The sequence below is a fragment of the Argentina silus genome, assembly GCF_951799395.1.
Source record: "Argentina silus genome assembly, chromosome: 3".
In the NCBI taxonomy this organism is placed as follows: Eukaryota; Metazoa; Chordata; class Actinopteri; order Argentiniformes; family Argentinidae; genus Argentina; species Argentina silus.
The window spans coordinates 21,872,025-21,897,208 of record NC_139657.1 but is presented as its reverse complement, the minus strand read 5'-3'; the positions used below and the strand labels follow the sequence as shown (position 1 = coordinate 21,897,208).

Genomic DNA, 25,184 nt, shown 5'->3' with positions numbered 1-25,184 from the left:
ACACCCCATTATGGTGGAGAATAGACAGTAATTGGCTAAAGTGAAACAAGCTGCCGAAAGGCTAACTGAGATCGATCAATCAGCACGTCACCCAATCACAGTGCTTCGCCACATCACTGGAGGTTTCCACTCTTTATTTGGTTTACCTCACACAGCAGTGTGTGCTTCACACACAAACACAAACACACACACACACACATACACACACAGACACACATACACACACACACACACACACACACACACACACACACACACACACACACACACACACACACACACACACACACACTCTTCTACTCTATAGAACACACATTGCCAGACAGAATGCCTAAAGACAATTGAGTTCAGTTCTCTAAATTAACAATTACATACTTACCAAGACAAGACAAATGACAATCTACTATAATCAAACAGTTTACCTTTCTTCCTGCTTCATTGTTGTGCAGGTTCATCAGCCTCCGTGGGGTCTTCTTGATCTCCCGGGCGTCCACGAATCTCCGGGAGAACTCAATGCCATACTTGATGTCTGCTGAGCAGCCGCCCCACTTCCAGCCTTCCTCCTGGTTGTAGTAGCCTTGCTTCTCCCGGTCGCACCCACACTGGCTCAGGTTGCCCTGGCTACAGGCTGCCGTGATGGCATGGGCTACGCCGGCCGCCGTGATGGCGTATGTGAATGCAGCTTCCCGACTGCCTGAGGGGGGAGGGGGGGGGGAGCAGAGAGGAGGACTTTAATTCACAAAAAAATTCTGCACAATTGATTTCAAACTCATAACAGATCGACTCGGATTGCATTGAGTTGGTCAGATTTAACAAGCAGAGTTGATTATTGTTATTGATATAATATGACGGTCTAGTTGATTTGTGTCTTTGTATCCTTTAAGTAACACAATTAAATCATTTCAAACCAGTGGAGTTACACACAGGTGCATGGTAGGCAAATACCATATTTGTACTCTAATCTGTTTATCTAAGGTGGATATTGACCACAGAGAGAGAGGCTATTCCTAGTATTCCAAGTGCTATCCTTAATCCACTTCATAATCCAAATGAAAATCAGGAATAGCCTACAGGTACGTCCTCCCTCCTTTTCCTGCATCCCTCCTGCACATTGGTAATAATGTGATCATGGCGTAGACCACAAAGTCCTTTAGCGCAGCCTCCAAGTGTGCAGTGCTGTGATCCCCAGAGTGGGGAGGGAGAGTAGTCGTAGGTGCTGTCCAAAGTGCTGAATTCCTCTCCTTGAGCACCTTGTATTGCTGCCCACATTACAGCAGCTGTGGTCTGCAGGTCTCCCTGCCTCTTGCAGCTCACTGGCAGTCGAGGGGAGCTAGGAGTATCCCTATGTGTTTGGGGTGTGATTTCTATCTACAGCTGGAGTTCAGCATCAGTGCCATACTGTAGGTATGATAAGGGGCTTTACAGTGCAGTACGTTAGTTCTATTATACGTGTAAAGTAATGCTGTAATCACTCTAGTAACAGCGTTGTATTACGAGAGTATGCAGTTACATATAGTATAGTAGTACATATAGTAGTACAAAAAGTATTCATTCAATGTTGCATATAATGGAGTCGCTAACCAGCGGACATCAAGAGAAATGGACATCAAGTGACAAAGGAGATGGTAAAAATACATAATTAATACTTGCACACTGTTAAATGTTCAGGATTGTAAACATAAATGTATGTTTCAAATCCTTAGAGAGAGTGCATCCGCCACCACTGTCCCACTGTCAGGGAGCTGTGAGCTTGGCTTTAAAAGGCTGTTTCAGTCTAAAAGGGACCAGGGGCGTCTGGTGTGACCCAGGTGTTTCCTGAGCCGTCCTTAATGTGAGAGTGGCTCCAGGCCTATCTCGGAGAATAGAGTCAAACTCACAAATGCTAGGCTAGGCTAACCAGTTGGCACTGCTAGCATTTGCAGGGGGGAATTTTGGGTTGTTTTGGCATGTTTTCTATGTATGTACTACTACGTACTACATACTCTATGTATGTTTTGGCTGTGACATGACAACTACTGTGCTAAAAGATGCCTTGGGTGGAAGAACCAATAGTTGTGCTTATTTTTCCTTATTCAAATTTGCCATGTTGCCAGTTGTGTGGTTCAAAACTTTCAAAAGTTTTCAAGAATGATGATATGATTACTTTCGACATGGTGACGTTGCTGCATAATGTACCAGAATGGAGGGAGGGAAAGATATGCAAAAGCGAATCTACAATAAATGCAGCAAATTACAGAAGAAAACACAAAATACCTCAAACGTGACAAGTTATAAGTTACTGGCCTAACCAAATAAATATTTTACAATTTTGAGAGTTACTAGACGTAAAATCACTGCTTATTTTACCTCTTTTACAGGCCCAAACACTGTGGTCACATGCAGTGGAGGCTGGTAGTGGGATCTGGAGCCTAGCCTGGCCATGACTGCTGTATGCTGTATAGCTACTAATGCCCTGGCCACTGTTGCTTGCTGAGGACTGACTCACAACCGCTCAGCTTCCTGGTTACCAAGAACAAGAAACTTTTAGCAGCAACACACACACACACACACACACACACACACACACACACACATACACACACACACACACACACACACACACTGTACACGCATGGGTGCAGGCACAAACACAAATGCCACACACACACACACACACACACACACACACACACACACACACACACACACACACACACACACACACACACACACACGCACACACACATATGCATGCATGGGCACACACACAGAGCGGCAGTGTAATGGTAAAAACAGGATAGAGGCAGTTTCCAGGGAAAGGGAGGTTCCCTGTGCCATAGCCTGTTTCTGGGTCCATTGAGCCTGCACTAGAGCTGCTCATAGGGAAAATGATGATGATAATGGGGCTCGTATTGGTTCTTACCCCCTGTTGGGCCCTGGCACTGCCAACCTTTAGCATGGTCGTAATGAGAGCAAATTACAGAACGGTACAGTCTCAAGCAATGATCCCAACTGCAATGGTGGGGGGCTGCGTTTGCAGAAATTACCCATTAAGAAATCAAGCTTGAATTAATACCTTCCTCTCTTTCCTACACACCATTGGTTGCCATGAACCTGACCCATGTGTTATTGCAGGATGGAGACCTTGAACATGATAAGACCATGTATAGTAGCATGTTTGATGATGCATGACTTGAGTTTGAGGTGATGGATACAGGATTGGGAGATGTTCAATCCTGTATCTGCAAGGAAGATATACTGTATGATCTTGTATCTGTCTGAAGTACCTGAAGCTCTGGTACTTGAGATGTTTGATGGTATATCCAAAAAGAAGATGTGTCACTGAGGTGGTATACTCTTAGAAAAAAAGCAAAACCAAAAAGGACTCTTCAGCTTGTCCCTGTAAGAGAACTTTTTAGAACCCTTTTTGGTGCCTCTGACGTCAAAGGGTTCTGTTTTTACCTAAGGCTGTGTTAGTGGGTGTTAGGTTGGATGCTGTGTGTGTACTGTGTACAGTATGGGATGTACTCTGATGCCCTTGGGGAGGCCCTGCTGCTTGCTGAACAGGCATGTGGTTGATGAAATACTGAGGAGAAAAAAAAGCTTAAAGAGGCTGCAGGCCCCAGAGTCCTGACAAGATTCCAGAAGGAACCACCCTGGGATAGCCTTGTGCGCTGCCAGTGGAAAATTGGACTGACCAGAAAAACCTCAATGAACTTGGAGAGGTCCGGGGGAGAAGAATAGGGGGGAATATTAAACCAGATGTCTAATGGAGTTCAGTGGCAAGTGTCTGTGACAGTGTCCAAGATGGAGAAGAAGGGAGAGGAAGGCACAAGCTGGCTTCGCTGAGAGCAGGTACTCATCATCTCCTGTGGCATATGGAATCTCTCACTACGCCCCGTAGTATGGAGGAAAATACCCAAAGAGTGGGCGTGTGTGTGAGTTGTGTTATGGCCTTCGCATATGCTCACCACTGGTTCGCCTCCTCCACGGAGCCAACAGCAAGCGTCTGTCATGTTTTGCTGTCCAAAACGAGGACCCAAACATTTTTGGATGTGGTGGCCCGCCGCTTTTTACGACAAACTGTGTTTAAACCGGAGGCGAGCGCACCGCTAAACAAATTTCACATGACACAGCACAGGAGATTTACAACCTGAGAGAGTACAGGCAGTGCTAGCTCGCTGCTAGTGACACTCATGGTGAACCCTCTAGCCCTGTCTGGCCTCGGTCGTTACGGCAAGGACTTTGTTGATGTTGCTGACAAGGGAGGAAATAAGGACCCAGAAAGGACACTCCACATTGGAGAGAGTTGTCCTAGAAACCACAGCCAAGCTTCAGACTACAGTACAAGCACTCTGAAGCTACATGGCTCGTTCCCTTTTTTACTTCTGGGTTGCTAATGTGTCTGGACACTATATAACCAGGACAAACACATATGAGGTTGTTAATCCTTTGTTTGCTATGGTAGCCTGCTCTGTTGAGCCTCGATGTTTGAGATGGGGCTGTAACAGGGATGAGGGTGAGATGGGGCTGTAACAGGGATGAGGGTGAGATGGGGCTGTAACAGGGATGAGGGACAGGACATGGGAGCAGACAGAGAGCTGTCCCAGTGAGTCACAGAGCACAGGGATGACTTAATCACTGCTCCTGGGCGGGGCACATGGAGAAGGGGGAGCAGGTCCGGGCCGGAATCAGGGTGGGAGCCCTGCCAAGACAAAGTGCGTGCAAACACACATGCACTCACACACACATGCACACGCACACACACACACACACACACACACACACACACACACACACACACACACACACACACACACACACACACACACACACACACACACCCAGCAGGGCAATCCAGTGTCCTTAACACATAAGCCTAGTGCCTGTAAAAAAGAGGGGGAAGTGAAGGCCGGTGAAGAGGAAAAGCCTTTTAAAGGCCTCTGTCTTTGACAAGCACTCACAGCCCAGGGAGACAGGTCGAGTGGATTGTTGCATAAAAGAAGCATGGAGGCATTACATCTGAACAGGACAGTTATATAGGAGAGTTTCAAGTCATCCGTTAAGCACAGAGAGATCCCCATGATTTTCAAATGGCATCATTTGGGAACAATGAAAAAAGTGGCACCTGCTGGTGGCCATGAGTTGCTGCAGCTGAAGAGTGTACGTCAATGAGGAGACAATGCATTTCAGTTAAAGTCAATAAGTTCCACGGAATCACATAGAATTCAATGAAAAACACACAGACATGTTAAGACAGTTTTGGAGAGTTCCTCTGGGCTCTAGAAATGAAACTGAGAAAAAACTAATATGATTACTAATAATGCCAGATAGATCATACTGTAGTAATACTGTATCCAAAGACTGCTGTTTGTATAACGGTTTGTATTGATAATCAAAGCACTTTTACCCATATGTATTCTCTATGTACAGTACATGTACATTACCAAATCCCTCAAAACAACACAGTGAACCAGGAAAAAAAAAAAAACAGGCACCCAGGTTTGCGGTGCTACTGCTGGAACTGTCTCCAGGGCCCCATTAGAGAAAAAAAGTGGAGGAAAACCCCTGCTTTGTATACCAATCGTTGAGCTGACTAATGCTCTCTCTACTACTGTTTTCCGTTCCGCTTTATGTACCGTTGCTATGAACATATATGCTCGGAGCAAATTATAGACAAAGTTGTGGTCCATGAGGTTTGCAGCTAGAGGAATTAGCGCAGCTATGTTCCTGTATAATAAAATAATATTGTTTTACCAGAACTACATACTCGATGCACTCACATTGTAGAGCAGGGTAGTGTAGTACTAGGCAAGTAACACACTTGGGCAGGCTGTGTGTATGCTGTAAGTACCAAGTTTGATACATTATGATGGTGAGGAGGAGAATAGAATACACTAGAATACACTATGAAAGTCTATACATCACAAACTGCAGAATGTAAACACAACTGGAGACATTTCTCATTTTTGGAGACAGACGTCACTGTTATGATGGCTAGCAAAAGTAAATCTGAGCGGTACCTAACAACAGTAAATATGTTCTGAGGTTTACTAAGCTTCCAAGTAAGGTTATTTGAGTAATTTACTGGACTTTACTGTTAATTAGCTACCGTGATGACTCTCTTTTGCTAGCAATCATTATGTTGACATCTGTCTCCAAAACTGACAAGTGCCTCCAGTTTTGTTTACATTCTGCAGTTTGTGACGTATGGGCTTTCATAGAGAATTAAAATTAGGGTGTCTGAACTTCAGAGGTTTAGCTAGGGAACTAACTAAGCTGCCTTCAAGGCATAGAACATTGTGTTGTTGATAAAAATGTACAAATACATGTGTGTACTTCTCCCATGCCCCTGAGGTGGAGATAAAGCTTCTGACAAAATGCTGAGACTGTCATAAACAAGCCAAAACTTCATCAAAGCTAATATCCTTTAATGAGGCCACTTCAGAACCTCACCTGTTCAATTCTGATGTACAGTGGAAGACAAGTTCATGGTCCCAAGTTCATTTGATGACAGTGTTTGAGGTTTTCCTCAATGTAAATTCTCAACATCTTATTTCCGGGTAATTTTTGATGACAATGCTTAACGACCTACCAAGGCAACACGCCTGCACTACAGTAGATATCACAAGAATCCTATCTATTCAGCCATTCACTTGAATACTAGATGTTATTTGATTGTTCTCAAGTTCTTAACATGCAAAGCTTCTACATTTCCATAGTCATGACCTTGATATTAAGGCTCCACTTAACATTTTCCTCCTTCTCCTCCTCCTCCTCCTCCTCCTCCTCCTCCAAATGTCAGTGTCTATCTCAACTCTCTTGTATAGTGCCAATAGTGCCGCGATGGTTGGCAAATGTCCAGTAAATGTCCAGTGCCACCCGGCGTGTAGAGAATACAGTTAGTGCTGGGATTGTGTTGAACAAAGCGCGCTTTGAGATTACAGTTGATCCTCTCACATCCTGTTCCCCCGCGTCTAGTGGCCAGGCGGACACAGACGGACACGACGCAGATCCTGCCGATAACACCATGCAGTGCGGCACAGCACTGGCTCCTGTGAGGCCGAGGGGCAGGAGGGTACGCCCAGGCCATGTCAGCAGACAAATCTGTAGGGGGAGAGGGGACCCTGCGCTGTCTGAGAGAGAGGGAGAGGGAGAAAGAGAGAGAGAGAGAGGGAGAGATTGATCTAGCCATGGGGACCAGACACCACTGTTTCCCCCTTTAGAAGGAGGGGCCCCAGTCTAGCAAAAGAAATAGTAGGGGAAACACTGTCCACTGTCAGAGAGAGAGAGGGAGCTGACCTCTAGCCAGTCCTGGGGACTAACTACACAGTCCACACTCTGTAGTGGAACCCAGAGCCTACTTAATACCTAATGCCAAAAGATCAGAACGTATCCTTCCCCACTCTGTTTTCTCTGGACCGACTGGGAAGAGGCCGAGGATTAGGCCTACCCACACGACGATAGCTCGAGAAAATTGGCCTTTTATTCTGCGCCGCTCATGCATAGCACAATGCACGCATCATTTACATACAGTAGGGTTATCCACATGATATGAGCTCCTTGGCTATCTGTTTTTCTGGGTGTTGGGCATGTTGAACATTAAATCAATACTGACAGTATCTATCTATGCTAACACTGTAGAGAGTATGATAGCATATCTGCTTTGATTGCGATAATTTAGCACACAAGGAGTATATCCAAAAAGAAAGGGAAAGGGAGAGTGGTGAAGCATTTATGCTTCCTGCCTTTATAAAGGAAAGGCAGGAAAAGAAGTTTTCTGCTTGCTGCTTAGGTGATTGATGATATTTTGGGAGAGTTCATCGGTGTCAACGCATCCACTTGTGTGCTCTTCAAATATACATTTTTTGTAGATGTATTTCACTCTCTATATTAAACAAAGGAGACTTCAGAGACTTGAGCAATCTGAGAGGCATAAAATCATTATTTTTGCAAGAATGTATTATTTTGTTTCACTCCCCAGTCATGTTAGAGGACAAATATAAAGAGTAAAGAGCTCAATAAGGAAACAATTACCTCTATCCTGTGTGATACATTAATTCCTAACATAGATTATCGACTAATTTATGGTGTTTACTTTGCTGGGGCAAACTGACCATTTCTCTGTTCACATTGATAGTAAAAAGAGAGATTTCTTTTACACAGAGACATTCCTTTTTTAATGTCTCTATCCAAATACTTCTGAGAAGAAAGTTGGGGTTTCTGAAAACATTCAGCTTGAGGTAATTAATATTTCAAAATGCCTTTCCTTTAATTTAGTCAAATTGGGAAAAAAGAACACAATACATACTTAAAATAAACCAGATGTACAAATCTCAACATAGCCATGTATTTAAATGCAATGTTAGGTTACTGAGTTTAGTCATTGATACAGATTTCATTGAGACAAATTAAAGTGATAAAGTGATACTGAGAAAGGGTAGGAACACTAACAACTAGAATACACTAACACTAACAACTAGAATACACTAACACTAACAAATAGTTCCTGAAGAAACTTTGTGGGCTTGGAAAGTCTTATTTTGGTAATTGATAAAGTTAAAAGATGGTTTGGACTATATATAGTCTGATAGATAAACTGATAGATAGATAGATAGATAGATAGATAGATAGATAGATAGATAGATAGATAGATAGATAGGTAGATAGGTAGATAGATAGATAGATAGATAGATAGATAGATAGATAGATAGATAGATAGATAGATAGATAGTAAGATAGATGGAAGAAAGGATGATAGCTTGGTAGTTGAAAGAAAGTGAGAGTAAGATGGGCAGACAGTAGGATAGCCAGAGAGATGAGAGAAGGTTAAGGTAAGATACTGTCGGTAGAGAGACAGTGGTAATATGGTTAGGGAGAGTGTAAGGTGGTTTTATTGGTTGACAAGAGAGTGCATTGTTGCGTTATCATTCTTATAATTAGTTCTGCAGGTTTCATGTCCTGAAAGTTCCATAGCAGTTGCAGTAAGAAAGGAGCTCACAGAATGTTGGCCTTAATCAACATTCTACCATGTTAACCGGATGAGAGTTTTTGGAGTTACAAAAAGCTTAATAGTCTCAAATGTATAATAGGTATCAGAGAGATTGTATCAGGACTGAAAATGTGGACTTTTGGCACCTTTTACAATTGGCTGGTGTGAATAGCTTGAAACGTGTAAGAACATCGGTGGTCCAAAAATCTTTTGGTTTCAATAGACCTCCTACGTTAAAATGTGCACTTTCACTTGCTGAAGCAAGCCCACTAATAATAAGCGAAAGAAAAATAAGTAATTGGAATATCAAGACTTGGACTTGTTGATGCAAGCCCACTAATTAAGTATTTTCTTGTCCTGAATATGTGAGCTTCAGATCCAGAAGAATGCTACAACATTTTGCCTGTTTGCACAAAAATGCAAATGAACATTATCAGGAATGAGACAGCTAGACTACAATATAACTTGAACTTTATTATTTTTAACTGATGGTATTAGATCAGATTAAGAATACTACAGCAAACGTTACAAAATGTAGGCCATGATTTGGACCAAAAAGCATATTTTGGCTTGAAAATCATGTTCATTCTACCCTGTATGCTCAAGTACAAAGCAGCTAAATCTTAATGAGAAAAGATATTATGCTGTGGTTTGATGTTAACATGCAGTGCTACAGTAATAACACAATGCATGTACTGTCCACAGCACATCATTGGAGGGTATAAACAGTAAAAACCAAGAAGATACTCTATCAGGGCTATGACATCAAAACAAAGAGATGAAACCTTCTTCATCACAGAATCGACAATTCTATCAGTTTTGCTTTCAAGGCACCTGTATAATCTTACATTTCATTCTGCCTCCGGTGTAGACAAAAAACACCCTACACTGTCAGACATGTCTGAGGGAGCTGTTTAGGGAGTTCTGCATCTTCTGCTCCTGATCAAGTACATGCCTGTCCAGGAGCCCTTTCCAGTCAAGTGCCTTTCAATGAACCTGCTGACTTACACATCTTTTATTTGGCTAGATGTGTGTTTCGCCTGGGCCAGCGGGCGGCGGTCCAGTGACCCCCCCCCCCCAAAAAAAAAAGAAAATCTCCCAAACCCCCTTGGGGGTGCCTCTTTGGGAGAGGATACCGTACACGCCTAGGGGGAGGGGTAATAGAGATTGGCATGCCCCCCCCCCCCCCCCCTCCCACCCGTCACCACCTCACATTCCACCATGAGTTTGTTTTTTCCTCTTCTAAAAGCGCCCCAACACACACTCCCCCCCCCCCTTTGCTTAGTAACCAAGCGGTCGGGGCCTTGTAGGCATTTCTCATGCCGCTTGCCCACCATACGTGGTGCCTTGGAGTGCTCTCTCCGTCCGAGTTTTACTCATGAAGTCAGGCTGGGGGTGATAACTCACCGCCTGTCTCCTGCAGACTGCTGAGTTAAAGTTGCGCAGCGAGCAAGAGGCAATGTAGGTCAGAGAGCAGAACAGCCTGCTATACCGACAGACAGCCAGTCTCTGGTCATTAACAGAGTCCAACTGGCTTGAACTGACACTTCATTGTTTGTCATTGCATTGTTTGTGTTTGTCATCATTGTTTGTGTATTATTTTGTACCAGATACTGATCTAGGCTTTTAGTGTTGGTATGAAATAATACACAGTAACATTCCTTGGGCAGTGAGAGGTTCACCTGCCCCTGTGCTGCATCCATTCTTGTGCAATGAGTCAGGGGCAACGCGATTGAACTTTTGCAATATTTCACCGGCAGGCAGCACAACAAGAACCTCTTTCAGATGAAAAGCATGAATCACTGTGGTGACAAACTGGTTGGAAAGTTAAACAGAAAGTAACCAGAGTGGGCTGTGTTGGCCTTTGATGCTGAGTGTAGCCGTTGAAAGGTGTCCGTTTTCATGCTATAATTGCTAACGTGAAGTACTCTGCTATTTGGGTTGGGGCAGGTAAAGTAGTTGAAAAGTGTTCAGGCTAAAGCCACACGTTACTTACAGGTGGTCCTCAATCTGTATGATATCACATAAGATAAGGCATTTTGATCTTAACATACCATTTGATAAATGCTAATCATCCAGATTTTGCATCAGAGGAGTGGGCCACAGTCTGCAGCTGAGCAACCAAAACCATGCAGCTCAGTAAGGTTATACAGTAGTAAATGGAGCACGGAAAGCTACTTTCAAACAAAAAGTGAGCGCGAATTCAATTGAAAAATCAATGAGAGGATGACTTCCTACACGCTGGGAGAAAATGCTCCCGGGTGAAGTCGCTGTCATGGATATAGGATCAGCTTACCGGCCCATCCTGACCTTAACCATTAGAGGGAAGAAATGCAAAACTGACCTGATACCAGTCTCGGGGCAACTTAACCATACTCCCTGAGGAACTACTCAATAAGCATATGGACTAACATCCATAAACCATAATTCAGTCATTATGCAGCATTACAGTGAAACGGTGTGGCTGAGTATCTTCTCATTCATCTTCACATTTTCCATATCTGCCCTACTATAACAATCTGCTTTGACTATGCCTCCCTCCAGGACTTGATGTTGGACTTAACTTGACTGGCATTATTAAATCTTAATTGAGTGTAATACACCATTGAATAACACCAACTTCTATTAGCGCAAGATAATCTACTCCACATTTCATGGACTCAAGGTGCAAAGCAGTGCCAATGCCATTCGGGGGAACAACACGCCATTGCAGAAAATTCTGAGGAAACACAAAAGATGTAAGGCTTCAAATCCATGTCAGTGTTGACGGACTACCTCTTTATCAGTGTTTATAGCGTTGCTTTACAATTTATCAGTTAAAACATAATAGAAGAACGAATGGTCTTCGCACAATAGAGGAACTGTTAAGGGACGTAACTGTAACGAGAAGGGGTTCCATCCATCCATGTTTCCACCCATCATTTAGATCAGAGTTGCCAGTGTCGAGGCTTGAGGTACTTGCCAGCAGCACCCTTTTTTTTAAAGCATATATATGTTTACAGTATAACAGTACAGAAATAACTGGCCTTTTCTGAAACAGAATCCTTCCTTGAATCAAGATATTTGGGGTTCTGTAATACTCAATAACCCAGCTATTAATGTGTGCTTTCTTGGAAGGCGAATGTAATACCACGGAACTCGTCCAAACTGACCGACTCCGTCCAAGTGCAAGCAGCGCAGAGAGAATGCATTAGGCTTGCGGTTCCCTGATCTTTAGCTCTTGAAAAACGATGGCATCTCCCTCAATCCAAAACTAAGACTGGATCACTGAGAGGAGGAAAGGTTTCGTATTCATAATTTGGGGGATTTGAATGAAAAACTTCAGTTGGAATGGAACAGGATTTTTTTTTCTTTCCTTGCAGTTGATTATGATTATGTGGGAATTTTGTAGATTCGAAAAAGGATTGGAACATTTGTCTAAGAGGTGCATTCCATGACATCATTTGCCATACTGAACAACACTACTGTAAAACATACAGCCTAATCACAGAACATGCTTACATCTCCAATAATTCACTAATTGGAAATAACTTATGTGAGAAACTAGTATCAAAAACAAGTGTACAGTAAACAACCTGTCACTAAGAGATTAATCTGCGTCACCTCGAAACTCCTAACAACAGATCTCTATAGCAAGACGCATCATTCGCCCAAGATTCATCAAAATTGTCCCAGTGGTGTCAGAGATAAAGCATGTGACATATGAACGGACAGAAAGTGTGTGACATACGAACAGACAGAGACCGATCCATAGTCCCCTCCACGATTTCATCCCCATTTTCAAACTGGATGTTGAGGGCAGCAACTGTGGTCTGTGTGGTCTGCCATGATGACCAAGTAAAGCACTGAGAAGAACTTTGTCGGTACTGAATGAATGGCCATCCACTGACCTTTCAACCTACAGTAGTGGAGCACTTAAATCTCACTGGTACTTGGCCATGAGAGACATTGATAGTAGCCAATCACAGACAGATACAGTATGACTGAGCCATACAGTGGCATATCACTGGGCTGTATTTCGAAGAGAATGTTCTTTAACATCAGCCCCCTTTCAGTAATATGAGCGCATGTCTGTTGAGAACTAGAAAACATGTCTCACCTTCCCCTCCAAAACAGTGTCTCCCTTGAGTGATTCTAAAAGTGATTGAGGAGAAATGATGGACCAAACAGCACACGTGACCTCTTGCCATCTTGTGAGTCATTACAGAATTAGTGTTAATTGTCTTAAAACATAACCAGCATCATTTTTACAGAACATAGAATAATATGGAGACAAAGAGAGAAGACATTCAGATATTACAGTTGAGGCAAGAAATGCCAAGAAAATGAAAAACACAAAAAAGACATGCAAAAGAGATGCTGAGCACAGAAGAAAACGAGCTGACATCCATTACAAAAGAGCGCCACATTTGCAACAAAGAAAAATGCTTTTAGAAGAGCTGGGGCGAAGTCAGGCGCTCCTAAATAGCAGTGATTGTTAACAGAGCTATTGGATTAAATGCATAGTCAAACCGCACTTTAACATCAACAAAACATTTCTAAATGAAAGGAAATGTATAAAAGTCCCAGTAAAAACATAAAATAAAAAGGGCCATGCAAAAGAAGTCTTCCGAATGCCATTTATTGGACAAAAGCACAGTAACCGTACTGTAAATGTTTGTCTGCTTGTACAGCTCATTCCGTACACACATGTACACACACATGAACCAGGCAATGGACACAACTAATTTAGTAAGATTAACAACAGATGTGTCCATCTATTTTGGTTCAACAATGTTTTCTCTACAATAATACCATTAGTTGACTCCTCATTTGCCATATCATTTTTCAACCATACTTTTTCCCCATTAGACTTCAGTTTTTTTCAGTACCCTTTCCATAACTTTGGTGCAGCGAGCAATGTACGGCATGCTCCTAACCAACATTTGATGCACAGCCTACATCAATCAAGAAATCAAGCCGCGCTGAAGAAACACAACAGTGTGTATTGAAATGAGGACACATTGAGTGAGATCTGCTGGAATGGTAACATATGGAGTATTATTCTCGAGTGCACAAACCCATGCCATTGAGTATGGTTATACAATAGAGAGTCAAAGACGTTGTGTGCAGTTGGTTAACGTTTGACTCTGTGATGTGTGCAGCTTGGGTTTGGCTCTAGAGAGCCATATTTCACAAGGCTCACTCAGAGTGCCGGGCCAGGGGCTGGTACTGTGTTACTGGTACTGTGTTTCGACGTTTACCATGAGGAGTGTATTGTGACTTTCTAAATTCACTATGTAACCTGTTCTTCAGTGTTTTGTGAAAACAATGACTATGACTACAAAATATGCTGAAAGGTATGCTGAAGTGACTCAACATTCTGACTGCACAGAAGTAACTTACAGAACCCAATTATACTGTATAACTTATAGCACAGGCAGCATATCTGTCTACCTGATTATTTTAGCCATGTTCAGAGAGGCAGAGATCAAAACCTTCCCAATATTCACTCTTACTGCAGGACAACCCTTTGAAGAATCCTTTTTGGTTCCAGGTAGAACCTTTGCTTCTTAGAATGCAGAGCACCCTCTCAGACAGCCCAAAGTACCCAGACTGACCTACTCGCAGCTCCTGTCCGAAGACGGTCCTCTCCCCCAGGGCTGAGCAGTTCCAGCGGCCGTAGCGGAACTGGTACTGACACTCATTGATGCCCAGCTGGGCGCCCTCCCCCACCACGATGATGGCGTCTGGGCGACTCTGGCAGATGGCCCGCTGGCGAGGCGCCAGCCCAGGGATCTTGTTGCAGATGATGTTGGCACCCAACGCCACCACTGAGGACAGGGCCCTATGGATGGGGGGACATAGACACACACACACACGGTCATAGTCAGTAATACTGGAGATGATAGAGTGTCACACGTAGGCCTTTCCAGGATTTTAGATTTCAAACCAACGCTTAATGAGCATTTCTAAGTAAATGTCTTTTATTGCACAAATATTGCTATTTAATGGATTAGAGGTAAATCAAAGAGAGCATCTGAAACCATTATCCGATGTGAGACAGAAAAACACAGCACAGCATGCTAAAATGAGTCCAAGAAAGAAAAACGACATTGTGTTTATTTGCTCACTGACAATGCCTATCCGCAATGGTTTGGCCAGTGATCCTAGAGAAATTAGTTGGGGTTTTTGCGTTAATTGTTAGGTAACGTGGTTGGAATTGTTTCCAGGCATGAGCAGAGCTGGGCAAGCCTTGTGCAGATAGAAGGCCTACCCCAATTTGTAACTCTGCCTCTCAAATTTAGGCACGGTTCACTTCTCCACCAAGAAGTCACACAAAAAGATGGTATCCCTTACAATTTGAGATTGATGTGTTTAAAGCACACATGTGGTGTAATACACCACCTATAAATAACTTTCCTGTGCGAGATGTCTTAACTTTATCCACATTTTTTTAAGGAAAGTGCTATCTGGCTAACATGCAAGGTTTCCAACACCAGCCTCCAATCATTACAGGGTGTTGATCCTATCGGGTTAAACCCAGAACCAAGCAGTCATTTAACCCTTGACATTACACTACTCCAGGTCCTGTTCCATTCAATAATGTTGGATAGGGTTTGGAGCATACAGAAGACCCAAATGGGCTATTTCTCCATTGCTCTTGTTTATAGTCATTCAAACCCTGCAGATACATGCTTTTCAAACATGTCAGAGACAAGGGGCCATAAAAGAGCATGGAGGCAAATGCCAGCTTTGAAGTATGACGTAGGCCTCCAAGGGCTTCACCGCAAGCAGGGCAGGCCGATGCAGGCAAGTTGTGTGTCAGCAAAAACCAGTGAGGGGGTGAGGGCAAGAGAAAGATAGAAGGGAGAGAGTGAGGAGGGGAGGGCGAGAGAGAAAGGGGGGGGGGGGGGGGGGTCGGCTGCATTTTGTGGATTCCCCTTCAAAAGGATTATGGAACAAAACCATCCTGCCCCTGACTCCAAGAACAAAAGAAGTGAATGTTGATTGGAAATTGCTTATGGCCAACCATGTTCCCTTTCTGTTGATTAACTGTCTCCACAAAGGCAGAAAAAAATAAATCTTGAATGCAAAACCACATGTTCAAATTAAACCAAACTGCAACAAGACGTGTATCTCTGACAAAACTGAGGTTTGTCCTCAGTCTCTTCGGTACCCCATCTGCACTATGGTCGGTGCTATGGCCTGGAGTCAGTTACTTCCGTCATTGCAGAAGTTGTGTAAACTTCACTTCGAAAAAGAAAACATGTCCGGTGAGTTACGGAATTGCGAGGGTCTCTTGCAAGAGAGTACATTTAGATATCCCTGCTTCATTACAAACATGTAAATCATGAGTAGCATAGTCCTCTCCCCTTGCACGGCTAACCAAAACCCAACTTCATATGAAGCTCAATTATGTTTTTAGCATTGAAAAGACGACAACATCCCCATCAACAAACAAAGAAAAAATAGAGGCTATGAATTTAGCCCTAAGTGATGTTTCTACAAGATGTTGTGTGGGTTCCTATCCCACCTTATGTTGGACAGTAATTCCCCTTGTTTACCATGATACCTGTTCCTCAGCTACCTACAGTAACAGTATACTTAGAAACAAAAGGGTTGTCGCTGTTGGAGAACCCTTTGAAGAATGCTTTTTGGTTCTAGGTATTTCCCCTTGTTTACCATGATACCTGTTCCTAGTATACCTGACAGGTATTATAAATATATAGTATAGTCCTTAATAATGTTCTCCAAATCAGTGTTCCTCTGACCTTCCTTGACCCTCAGTTGTATAGTGACTGCCAGTGACAGAGATACGTATGTGGAGTGCAAACATCATCTAGTGTAGTGTTGTTCATAAATTCAAGTGCATGGATATAAATAATGCTCTAAAGACAATCAGAGGTTATTACATAATGTGATACAGGTGTACGAAAAAGTTTGTCAGTCATCAATCCCAAATGCCCTAAACACCGGGAGGCTAAATAACGCTTTTTATCTTTTCTGTCAGCAGATCCCTGTGTAGTGACTGTGTAGTGACTGTGTAGTGACTGTGTAGTGACTGTGTAGTGATTATAATGAAGAGATAAAGAAGTTGCTATCATTCTCTTGCGGAAGTGGCACCCCTTCAACCTCCATCCTTGCCACTTCACCTGCCAATTCACAGAATCACTGTCTAACATGGGCTTGCCAAACCATCAGACGATGCAAAACACAACATTCCACAGCTAAGCTTTTAAATCCCTGCATCATCAAAGTGCACAAATGCGATTCTGTTTGCTTAGTGACGATTCTGTGTCCCTATTGGCAGTTAGGGACAGCTCTGCAGTCGCCACTAACACAAGCCCCCAAAACACTTCTCAAATTACATATTTTTAGGTGGAAAAAAAGCGATTGAAATTCATATTCAGGCTTACAGGTTAACAATAAAAACCCTTTTAGAAAATGTTTTGTAAAACCTATTCACAATTTATGGTCTAGCATCAGACAATTCAGTTCCTCAAGTAGTTTCTGCTAAAGGAATGGCTATTTACTTGCTATATTAATTGAGAATGGTACTGTGCATTGCAATTGTATCTATAGCAAAGGGACTTCATGGGTTTCCACAACCTATCACAGCTCCGGCGGGCCTCCGAAGCAAAATAACCCATCACTAAAGCTAAGAACTTGAGGAACATAACATGTAATGTCAAGGAATTAAATGTTTCATAGATAGATACTGTATTGTGTTAGATAAACAACAGACTTTAATAAAAGTAATTTGTTTCATATGGGTTAAATTGGGTAGAATCGTACATCTGCTTCGGCCTAAGATGAGAGGCTCAGAGGGTGGCAGGTCCAGTGACAGAGGAGCATGACCTGAAGAGGGGTTGGTTTAAACACTGACACACACTGACACACACCTATTCCATCACAGTGGAACCACTTTGAACCGACACAGCTTAAGCTCACAGTTATGTTTAACTAGGAAACACATCCAACCAAAATGGTCCCATGAGGCAGCTAAATCAGTTGGATTTATTTGGGGAATATAGCAGCCAGTGTAAATGACTGTGAGACAAAAGATTGTAGTATCAATCCGCATGTGATCTATTAAGTAAATACACACCTTTCTTTGATTAAAATCGCTGGAATAAAATTTTACTGACCACAGGTTCATTCACCTATCAGTACTATTTTGTACAGGCCGAATTTGTTGACCAGAGGGCAGATATTCTTAACAAAGACAGTACAACTGAGCATTATTTGAGTAGCCTATGTTTTATGTTATTCCATTGTTGATGCTATTAGTTCAAAGACACAACTTATTTCTAATGTTTCGCATTGGCGACAGTTTACAAAGAGATTAGATTTAGATCTGACGAATATCTCTGGAGACGGCTCATTTGCCACCCATGCAGTTCACCAAATTTCACTGTGAGTTTAACACGCATAAACATCAGCTGCGGATGTGTCATGAGAGAGTGAAGAGGATGGGGGTATTGCATTCTTTTTATTTCATATTAATTATTCAAAACTACCCCCGCTCTGAAATCACATGTGTTGCTGTATGCTGCTTATAAAGCATGTTTAAATTATAAAAACAAACAATGGTATGTAGTTTCAAATGTGCAAACCAATACTAAACATAGGCATTGGCATTGGCCACTTTTAACTGCAACCATAAACCACATCTATTTTAACATCAAGTTGGGGTCTCTAGCACAGGGAGTATGGTTCGGTAATTATTTTAAAGGCAAAAATGAAACGTTCTCCTGCAAAACTATTATTTTCATTCAAAGACGCAAGTATTGTGACCAGTGTCAATCACATGCATGTAAGAGACCGATGTTTTATTGCCACTTTTCCAGATGTGGGTTTAAATTACATCTTTGCAAATCTGCATGTAAGACTATGGTGATGTAATGCATAAAGCGTAATCCCTATCACAAGTTCTGACAGGTAACCATCCCTATATGCGTAAAAGCTACCCATACCTTCTGCTCAAAGTAAAATAATGAAATAATTTTCTCTGCATCCAATTGTCTTGAACATCTCTGCCACTCCGTGGCCAAATGAAAACGTGTCCAACGATTATTAGTGTGATGTATGGATGATTTAGGTGTTTTGCTATATGTTTTGTTACATCAGTTATCTTGAAAAAGCATTATCCATTAAGTCATCACACGCAACACGACTAGCATGTTACCACCTGCATAATTGACAATAATGGGACGCTTTGGTTATTATCACTCGGTTTATTCCTACGTGAAGCAATGGGATGTCCCCACTACCTGAAGTATATGATTTCAAGAGTAGATTTGAACAGTGAAGTCAATAAAATATCGAATCATTTGGGGAAAATACCAAATTATTAAATAACATTCCTCCGTCAAATGTATCGGCAAACGCGCAAGCAGCTAAGGTCTAAGGAGGATTCATCCTACGCTCATAACTAGTTTGTGTTTGGATAATGTTGAAATCCTTATGCTACAGGCAAGAAACAGCTTAATTCTCACGCAAATATAAGCAACAACCTGCGATACATGCTCTTTTGAAGAATGACAAAAACATCTGTAAAGTACACACACAGTCACGTTTCATATGCTTACTATTCACCCCAACACAAAAATACACAAGTAATTAAGGGGACAGTTAATTGGTTACTTACAGGTAGCTACCACTCGTAAGGATGAGGAAGATCTGTGGATAGTAGACTGACAGCAGTACACTGCGCGACGAGAAGATGATCATGATGACATTGAACAAATGGCCGCTTTCGGATTGAGTGAGATAAAAAGAAAATGTGTAAACTCCTTAATTCCTGTCGCGCGTTTAGTCCCCTTGCTCAAAATCGAAGAGCTTGACTCCCGTTTGGTGCGACGCGTCTGTGGTGCTCGCTTTGAGTGGCGGTGCTATGCAGCTCCTAGCTCCCAGGGCCGTGAGTGTGCTGCGGGCGCGGAGATTGGCTCTGTCATCTCTCAGCGGTAGAGGCTGTTACAGAGTGTGGTTCCCGAGCCTGAATGATGATGGTTTTAGGGATTTTAGATGGCAGAAAAGTGCCTTTCTCCACTCTCATGAGAGTCGTGGCTGCCATTGGGCAGAGTGAGACACTGCTATCCGCCCACTTCTGCGCCACAGCAGGACAATAGGGGTGACACTGATCCTCTCCCCTGGACAGGGGTTTCATTCATCAAATCCGAGCCAAAAGTAAACAAACACAGCCACACTCACTGACTGTTTCATCTTAACTGCTTCACACACCATCAGGTTTTTAAAACCTAATGTGTGAATATCAAAGATAGGCAATTAAATGTTTCTGTAGGCCTATGCTTATTGGCCATTGTATCACTTCACTGAAATGCCACCAAGACAAAGGTGATGATGCTTTTTTATTAGGTGAATAATAAATAGCCTAGTTGGGGGAGATGATGGTATTACTAATGGCTTTGCTAAATGGTGAATATAAAAACCTGAGCTTTATCACTCAAGATTCAGGGTGATTTGTCTTGAACATGTCGAGTGAAATGCTCTGTCTGCACCATCACCTCAGCCCAACGTGATGTCACTCGCCACCTGCAGACTCCAGTCATTGTGTGTGAAGAGGGTATCATGAAAGATTTTCCTAGGGTAAAGGGGGGGGGGAAGCATGGGTATGAGCTGGAAAGGTTTGGCTTGATAAAACTCTGAGATATCTGGTGACGCTTCACTAAGTGTGATTTTTCCTATTTTGAGCTTAAAATATCAACACTTCTGAGTTACCCGGCCTCAAGGTGCTTAGTGAGACTAGGGACTGGAGGGCCCAGACCATTGGAGTGTGCTAGGGGATGATACCTGTTGTTATTATTGAGATAACCAGTTGGCTACGACTTCTTGCCATATGCTATAACAAACCGCAATACCATGAAGGATTAATGAGTAAAGACAGTTGATCTTCTCTTTTGCGGTCAATTAATGGAGATACTAAGATAAGCTAAATTATTTTTAGGACTAAAAAGCATCTCCAATGGAGATTTTCTATTGAACGTTTGATTTAGTGCAGGACTAGGCTTAATCTGTGTCTGAGAAACCACCTGTTAGACTATAACCTACAAGACAAATAGATCAAGAATAGGCTGAACTCAATGGGGGGGTTTCCCAGATACAGGTAAAGCCCAGTCCTGGACTAAATCACACTTTCAAGGAGACAGTGGAGATTCCCTATAGACAATTATTTTTAGTCTAGGACGAGGCTTAATCTAGTTTCCTATACACTCTTATAGGTTTTTAATATTCTATGAAATTAATTGGTTGCACACATTTCTCACATAAACACATGTCTCACATACATCCTCTAAATCCAGAGGATAGCGTAATACAGACAAATAATTTATGCATAGATTAATTCATGATATATATATATATGTATATATATATATATATATTATGAGGCATTAAGCATATGTATTATGCATTATCTTGTGCAATAATGTATACTTTCCTTAGGCCTAAGGTAAATTGCACAAAGGTGCAACGCTAATAGCCGGTGGAAAACTAAAACCAAGCATGCATTGGGCCTCTGACACATAACATTTTTTGGTTTTGCACACACAGGTCGAGACCAGGAAAAAATCCTCTGTCTTTATGCATCAAGGTAAGGCATTGCAAAACAGGTAAAAACTCCGTCTGGGCAATGGAATGTGGAAATACAACTCAGCCTGCCGCTATTAATGAAGGTATGCAGGAGTGAGCTCGAGCCCGGCGAAGACAGCGGCTCAAATTATCTTGTGCGACAAAGCAAATACAGGTTCTGAGAAGATGAAGAAAATATTGACACTCAATATTAATTCATCTTTAATCTGTAGGCCTGCTGTACATAATTGCACAACTTTTACGCACGTCCCATTCAAGTAGACTACTCAGTGATCTCTGATTGTTCTTTTGAAATCTGACTGATGGATATCAGAGAGATACAGTGTTTGTCACAAGTCAATGAGGTCAGAGGGCAGATGGCGTCCACATTTTAATGCATTTGCGTCCACATTTTAATGCATCAAGTGAACATATATATTCATGAGGCATGCCGTGTTACATACATGTATTATTACACAGATATAACAAGATCAATTAAATTAACACATTGATAATAATGAACACTCACCCAAGCCTGAGGTAAATGATGCCGAAACACAAGAACACGTAAAAACTCCACTTTCGGAGGGGTCTGTGCATGATCATTACCGCTTTGAGGACGGGCCATTCACTATGAAGTGGTCACGCTTGCGTTCACATTGGCAACTCTATCTAACCTTTCCAGATGCAAACATAACTTTTGTTTTCCAAAACATAAAATCTAAACTCCTTTGAAATATTAAGCCGTGTGAAATCCATGGTCAACATGCACAGGTGAGACGGGTGATGAGGATCCGAAACGTGTGTAGAGGGTTCAAAATCGAAACACTGGTTGAGGCTTCAGGAGATGAAGACGTTCTCGAGAGAGGCGGTCTGTTTTTCGTTCTTTGTATCAAAGTAGGGCTAAATTATGTATTCTCAGTTGTTCTATTGTGCACCAGGTAAATTTACACCCAATGCAATGCCCTCCTTTTCCAAAGAATTCCGTATTTACTGAAGCCGTGTCACACAGGTTGCAGTTCCTCTCCTTTGACGACATCTTAAATTCTTTCCATGTAGCTGCAGGTATTCTAATACAGGTAACAAAAGCTCTATCCACGCCTCCTCCTTTGAATCGGTATGGATATTCAGAGGATGGGACGGGCTTCGAGACTGAGTTTAACACGTGTAGTTGTTGTACAGCTACAAGAACCCACAGAGAAATGAAGTGGAACGTCCTTATATAGGGTATTTGAGGTTGCAACCTTGGACAATGCCTACTAGGATATACCCCTAACTATACACTTGTTTTTCGCTTTCAGCTATGGTGGCTTGTGAATAGATGGGTTGAGGAATAGCCATGTACAGTACTGTATATTGAAACGGATAATTTACATATCAGTTCTTACCAGTGGCAATAATCTTTTATACCCATATGAAAATATGGATAATGACGTTTCCATGTTTTGTTTTTTTAGGCGATATGAAATGTGTGGGCTCTTTTGCCGGACATTTATCATAGAATATAGGCAAGGTATAACTGGGACAAATGTAACAAATAAATGTTATATGTATTTAAATTAGAAAAAATAATGCAGTTTACAGAGAAAGAGCCTACCTGAGGGATGCGCATATCTTCAACTTTCTCCCTGGGGTATCCTTTTGCTGCTTTAAAATGCTCCCCCTTGTGGATATAGATGTAAATGTTTGTCGTCTGTGTAAAAGTGAATTTATTGTCATGATATGCGCCCTGGCTGATGTGAATGTCCCTCTAAAAGTGTTTCTCACCTTGGATAGAATTTCTAACTCTGGCTATACATTGCTTCATTCGTTTCTAAAGGTTAGTGTTTTTGCCGGTATAGTTTGATATGATCTGAATACTTGTATGTCTATAAGAGTATAATTCACATTGAAAATTAGTTCGAATATGTTTATTTGTAAAAAAAAGTGTCATCATCGTTCAATTCAGTATAATTTATGTCGTAGAACTGATGAATTGACTCTCAAAGAAAATTAATTGATTCTATAGGATTTTATGAGCCCATCATATTTTGTTAAAACAACTCATAAACCACAAGTCATATAGCATATTTAAGCATGAATGTCTAAACTGGTATAATAATTACAACATAAACTAAAATTACAGACATGACCCATCTCTGCGTACTGACTGGGAGTTGTTGTTGACCACGAGAAACAGACTAAACCGCAGAAACCTTTGTTATAAGACATCCCTGCGTTGTGGTTTCCAGGCCTTTTCTTCAAAACATGCCCATCAAAATTCCAGATGGATTTAAGAAATAATGAACATCAACAGAGAGATCCAGGGTGACATAAAAAGACACGTATTTGATGTCTCCCTGTAAAAGATGGCCTTGTTTGTCTTCAAACGTAACTCATGGTCGAGGCTGGCTGGGTATGGTCCTGTTTAGTTTAATTAAAATGTTCAAAGGACCAACATTTTTTATTAAGCCCGATCCTCAAAGACCAGGGACAATGTGCGTCAGCGCTATTCATCACCCGCCACTGTCAGTGCAGACATGTCACACACACACATACACACACACACACACACACACACACACACACACACACACACACACACACACACACACGAATGCCTACACACACACACACACACACACACACACACAGACACACACGCACTGACACATGCACGCACGCGTGCACACACACACACACACACACACACATCACACATTATTAGTATTATTATATTATTATTATTATGCAGTAACAGTGTAATTCACTTGATCTGGCGCATGCATGGTGAACTTCTTTTTGTTGGCACTGTCCTAATACACTTAGAAAAAAAGGGTTCCTAAAGGGTTATTTGGTTGTCGAAGTGTAGAAACCTTTTGGGTTCCATATAGAACCCTCTGTGGAAAGGGGTCTACTGTATATGGACTCTTCAATGGGTTCTCCCACACAGACAGCCGAAGAACTCTTCCGGGTTCTAGGTAGAACCTTTTTTTGAGAGTGTGCTGTATCTGCTCCTCCTCAATACAGCCTTGCTTTCATGACAGTCAGCAAAACTATTTTTAACATTGCACAATAATATCTGTTTCTTTTCATGTGCAATCTTACCAAACTACAGGGGGAAAATGTTTTGTTTTTTAAAGCAGGGACTACATTTTTGGTAGATGTCAGATGATACTTCCCTCTGTCATTTTGAATATTATTAAGTGCTCTTGACCGACAACTAAATAAGAAAACCCACCGGGCACCCGTGTGTTTGTATGGGAGCCCATTCAGCTGGAAAGAGTCTGCAGCAACAGTGTAGTGAAATGAAGGGAACGCAGAGTGCCAAACCATGGAGAGGCGTCGGGGGCTGTGTCCGCCACATCTACACAAGACCCCAGGCAGAAGGGGGAACCAGCTTTTATGCACTCCCCAATGGCCCCCACGCTCCATCAGCTCTCTCTCTGCTCTCGCATCCGGACACATTGTGCCTCCCTTAATACCCAGTTTTAACACTTCCCTCAAATAGCCCAAGGAAGATTTAGTTTCATGGTGAAAGAAGGTGGCTATACCTGAAAAGGAGGTGCCCCAGGGGCCTGTAGAGGAGAATCTGAGTCTGGGATCAGAGTGTATGGATCACAGCAGAGAGAGAGAGAGAGGGAGGAACTAAGAGAGAGAG

The 25,184-nt window shown here is 42.2% G+C and overlaps 1 protein-coding gene across 1 annotated transcript in view; it reads right to left on the bottom strand.

The window, feature by feature from the left end:
- The window catches only part of wnt7bb (wingless-type MMTV integration site family, member 7Bb), a 28,276-nt gene extending 5,719 nt beyond the window's left edge, over window positions 1–22,557 (bottom strand). The window contains exons 1-3 of the mRNA XM_083667044.1: window positions 22,074–22,557; window positions 14,572–14,798; window positions 423–694 (exon numbers count right to left, since the gene is read on the bottom strand). Coding sequence (XP_083523170.1) covers window positions 423–694; window positions 14,572–14,798; window positions 22,074–22,150 — 576 coding nt within the window. The 5' untranslated portion in view covers window positions 22,151–22,557. The remainder of the gene's footprint in view (window positions 1–422; window positions 695–14,571; window positions 14,799–22,073) is intronic.
- Window positions 22,558–25,184: the final 2,627 nt, after the last annotated feature.